The sequence below is a fragment of the Crocuta crocuta genome, unplaced genomic scaffold, assembly GCF_008692635.1.
Source record: "Crocuta crocuta isolate KB4526 unplaced genomic scaffold, BGI_CrCroc_1.0 scaffold531, whole genome shotgun sequence".
Classification (NCBI taxonomy): Eukaryota; Metazoa; Chordata; class Mammalia; order Carnivora; family Hyaenidae; genus Crocuta; species Crocuta crocuta.
The window spans coordinates 1,962,725-1,966,555 of record NW_027531997.1 but is presented as its reverse complement, the minus strand read 5'-3'; the positions used below and the strand labels follow the sequence as shown (position 1 = coordinate 1,966,555).

At 42.1% G+C, this 3,831-nt stretch overlaps 1 protein-coding gene across 1 annotated transcript in view; it reads left to right on the top strand.

The window, feature by feature from the left end:
* The window catches only part of PLS3 (plastin 3), a 43,932-nt gene that overhangs the window by 13,654 nt on the left and 26,447 nt on the right, over positions 1-3,831 (top strand). Inside the window, exon 3 of the mRNA XM_077775163.1 lies at positions 3,000-3,163. Within this exon, the coding sequence (XP_077631289.1) occupies positions 3,000-3,163 (164 nt within the window). The remainder of the gene's footprint in view (positions 1-2,999; positions 3,164-3,831) is intronic.

Sequence of the window (3,831 nt, the reverse complement as noted above, 5' to 3'; positions counted from 1 at the left end):
TTAGAGAGAGAGAGAGACAGCATGAGCGGGGGGGGGGGGTGGGGGGGTCAGAAAGAGAGGAAGACACAGAATCCAAAACAGGCTCCAGGCTCTGAGTTGGCTCTCAGCAAAGAGCCCAATGCGGGGCTCGAACCCACGAACCGTGAGATCATGAACTGAGCCGCAGTTGGATGCTCAACTGACTGAGCCACCCAGGCACCCCTTTAATTTTTCTATTTTAACTTTTTTTAAAGTTTATTTGTTTATTTTGAGAAAGAGAAAGAGAGAGCAGGGGAGGGGCAGAGAAAGAGGAAGAAAGAGACAGAATGTCCCAAGCAGGCGCCACACTGTCAGTGCGGAGCCCGGTGCGGGACTTGAACCCACGAACCATGAGATCATGAGCTGAGTTGAAACCGAGTCGGCTAATTAACCAACTGAGTCGCCCAGGCGCCCCCTCTATTTTAACTTTTTAATGAAAATGGGAGAAACAGATTGGTATATGCTTGGGAGGAGTTCTATTTAAACTCAGGGATTTCATTCATCAAAAATTGCTAAAATCCTACCACAGTACCATGTGGATTACTTTGTTCTTTTTAGCAACTGCAGATGTTGCTGCCGGACTGATTTCTACATATAAACACTTGACTAAGAAAGTGTTTGATGTATGGCCTTTCATTAATTCAAAGCAAAGAAAGTAAAGATGTGCCCTAGGGACACTGAGGGCTCTTTGTGGAAGGAAATATCCATGATTTTCAGAAGTTTTGGGGGAGTTTGAGGATGATGTTTTACAAGTATACATAGTGTAGTTGATAGATTTAAATGCACTCGTTATGTTTAAGAGTTATTCGTTTGCTCTAGAAGTATACTTGATTAAAATTGAACGTAGAATTTCACCAGCCCTCAGAATATTGGGGAAATGGTTTCCTAGGATTTCATATAGGATATTTTAATGGCTGACAAAAATCGGCTAACGTGAATTACACATAGATCACACTTAGAATGAGGTCCAAAGCACTTGGCCTGACTGATAAGACTTTACATGATCCGCTCCCTGACCTCATCTCTTGGTTTCTCCTTTGCTCATGTCTTGCTGGATCTTTGCTGTTCTCAAAACACACCAGGCGCTTCCGTATCACAGACTTTGCGTTTGCTCTTTCTTCTACCTGAAATCTCTGCCTCCAGCTACCCGCCTGATGTGCTCCCTTACCTCACAGAAGCCTTCATTCAGTTATAATCTCATCAAAGTGGCCGGCCTTGACCACTGACCTTTTGAGCTGCGTAATTCCGGGTCGTGGGCGGGGGTCATGTGCATCCGTAGCATATTTGGTAGCTCTACATGCTACCCCTCCTTCTGGCCCCCAGCTGTGACAATGAGAAATGTCTCCAGACACTTCTGAAGGTACCCTGAGGGCCAAAAAAGCCCCTAGTGTGACCCCTTACCCTGCTCTATTTTTCATCATAGCACTTACGTTATATTGCATTATTTTATAGCTCTACCTCACGATATATGTTATTTGCTTATTAATTGTCATGAGAATGTGAGCCCACGGACAGCAGGACTTTCTTTCATTGGTGGTGACATCCCCAGTTCCCAAAACTGTACCTGGTACAGTTATAAAGTAACGTGTCAAATAGAGGGGCGCCTGGGTGGCTCAGCCAGTTAAGCGTCCGACTTTGGCTCTGGTCATGATCTCACAGTTCAAGAGTTCAAGCCCCACTAACGGCACAGAGCCTGCTTCAGATCCTCTGTCTCCCTCTCTCTCTGCCCCTCCCCTGCTCTCTCTCTCTCTCTCTCTCTCTCTCTCGCTCAAAAATAAATAAGCATAAGATTTTTTCAAAATAATGTAACGTATCAAATAAATTAACTGTACAATATATTTTCTTGAACAGTGCTGTGATCATCTTGAGTCATTTCTCCATTGAGATTGTATCCTTTTATGATAATAATTAAATTTACATATGAAATTCATTGGAGACCTAAGGGATAAGAAGGAATGCTAAACAGTAGGTGTTTGAAATTCCTGGAAACCATACAATTTTCTTTAGTTAAAAAAATATGCCCAAGTGATTACAACACTCGGGACATTAGCCCTCTTTCCCAGTAAATTAACTTTTGGTNGGGGAGAGGGGTGGAGGGAGAGAGAGAGAGAAAGACAGAGAGAGAGAGAGAGAGAGAGAATCTCAAGCAGACTCCTTGCTCAGCACAGGGCCCCACATGGGGCTCAATCTCACAACCCTGGGATCATGACATGAGTGGAAATCAAGTATTGGATCCTCAACCGACTGAGCCACGCAGGCACCTCTTTTTTTTCCACATTTTTAGCAGTTTCAGACTAAGCATCATCAGCATTTAAGATATATACTCCATTAGAATTCTCCTAGCACAAAGACAAAAAGATTATTTATAGAAGCACGGTAAATATTTGCATTACTTAGGACGGCATTTATTTTTATGGACTCTATATTTGTCTTGGATTAATGTTTATTTACATTATCTCGAAAAAAAATTTGGCACTGGAGAGGGTAGCTGAATTTCAGGTGTGCTTTGTGAGTAACAGGATCGGCATCAAATCATAAAATATTTTGAGCTAGTGGAAGAAGGAGGGGCACAAAGCGTCTACGTAGGTACCATAGAAATTGTTTTATGCCACGGCAGTGTTTTATTGGTATAGTCTTATGAATTTGTTTAAGTCCTATCATCTTCACGATTTAAAAATAAGTTTATTAGACAACCATGCTTTGTTGATATTAGGGATGCTATTTGTAAGTGAAGCCACTTACGCACTGTTTAAAATACAGGAAACATGATGTAAACCGTGTCCTTTCAGTTAAAAGTTGCATTTCCCTTTTAAACAACCTTAGATGCCACACGGTAAGAAAAGCAAACACAGTGTTTAGGCAAGCTTGTGAACCGAGTTTCAAATGGAGAAAACCACTCTGCTTGTAAAAAAATACTCTCCTAGATTAATTTCTTTCTCCTAAACTTTCTCCTTCTGTGCCTGCTCCCCTTTCGTTCAAAGATCTCAACAGCAATGGATTCATCTGTGACTATGAACTTCATGAACTTTTCAAGGAAGCCAATATGCCATTACCGGGATATAAAGTGAGAGAAATCATTCAGAAACTCATGCTGGATGGTGACAGGAATAAAGATGGGAAGATAAGTTTCGATGAATTTGTTTATGTAAGTATGTGAAAATCCCCCATTTTTCGGAGTAATGATTGTTCCTTTGTCTAGCGGGTAGACAATAAGTCCTGTCCAGTCCCGAACTATATCGTATTCGTCTTGTTACAACTCATACAATTTCTCTCACCAAATTTAGTTGGTTCATTTCGCCATTGGCATAGCTGAACAAACCGATCGAGAAAAAGAACGCTCACAGAGTCAAAAGCGGAATTTGGACTCTCTGTGAAATGCGAACCGTTTCCTTTGGGGCATCATTAAAGGGCACTTTTCAAGGTGCTACGTGCCATCCNTGAGATGTTCCGTCTCCTGTGGTAGACAACGTGCTCCCAGACCTTAACACTACACCCTGACTCACGGTCCTGGAAGCTTCCTGAGTTGAACTTTCTGATTAAAAAGATGTTTGCTTCTCCTGCTAGGTGGTAACATTTAACTGTACCATTTTCTCTAGGATGATAATTTGGCTAATTAAAAGTTAGAGGCGTATCTTTTTAGTCCCATTGGAAGAGGCATTTAAAATGTTCTTCGTCTTCGCTAGTATCATCACATACTACTCGAGGCGGGGGGCTGACTTAAGTCTTCTGCTCCCAAGCACCTAGTTTATAGTTCTGTACTCAGTGCTTGGAGGGTGTATGCGTAGCTCCTTTGATTGGAGCTTGATGCGGTAG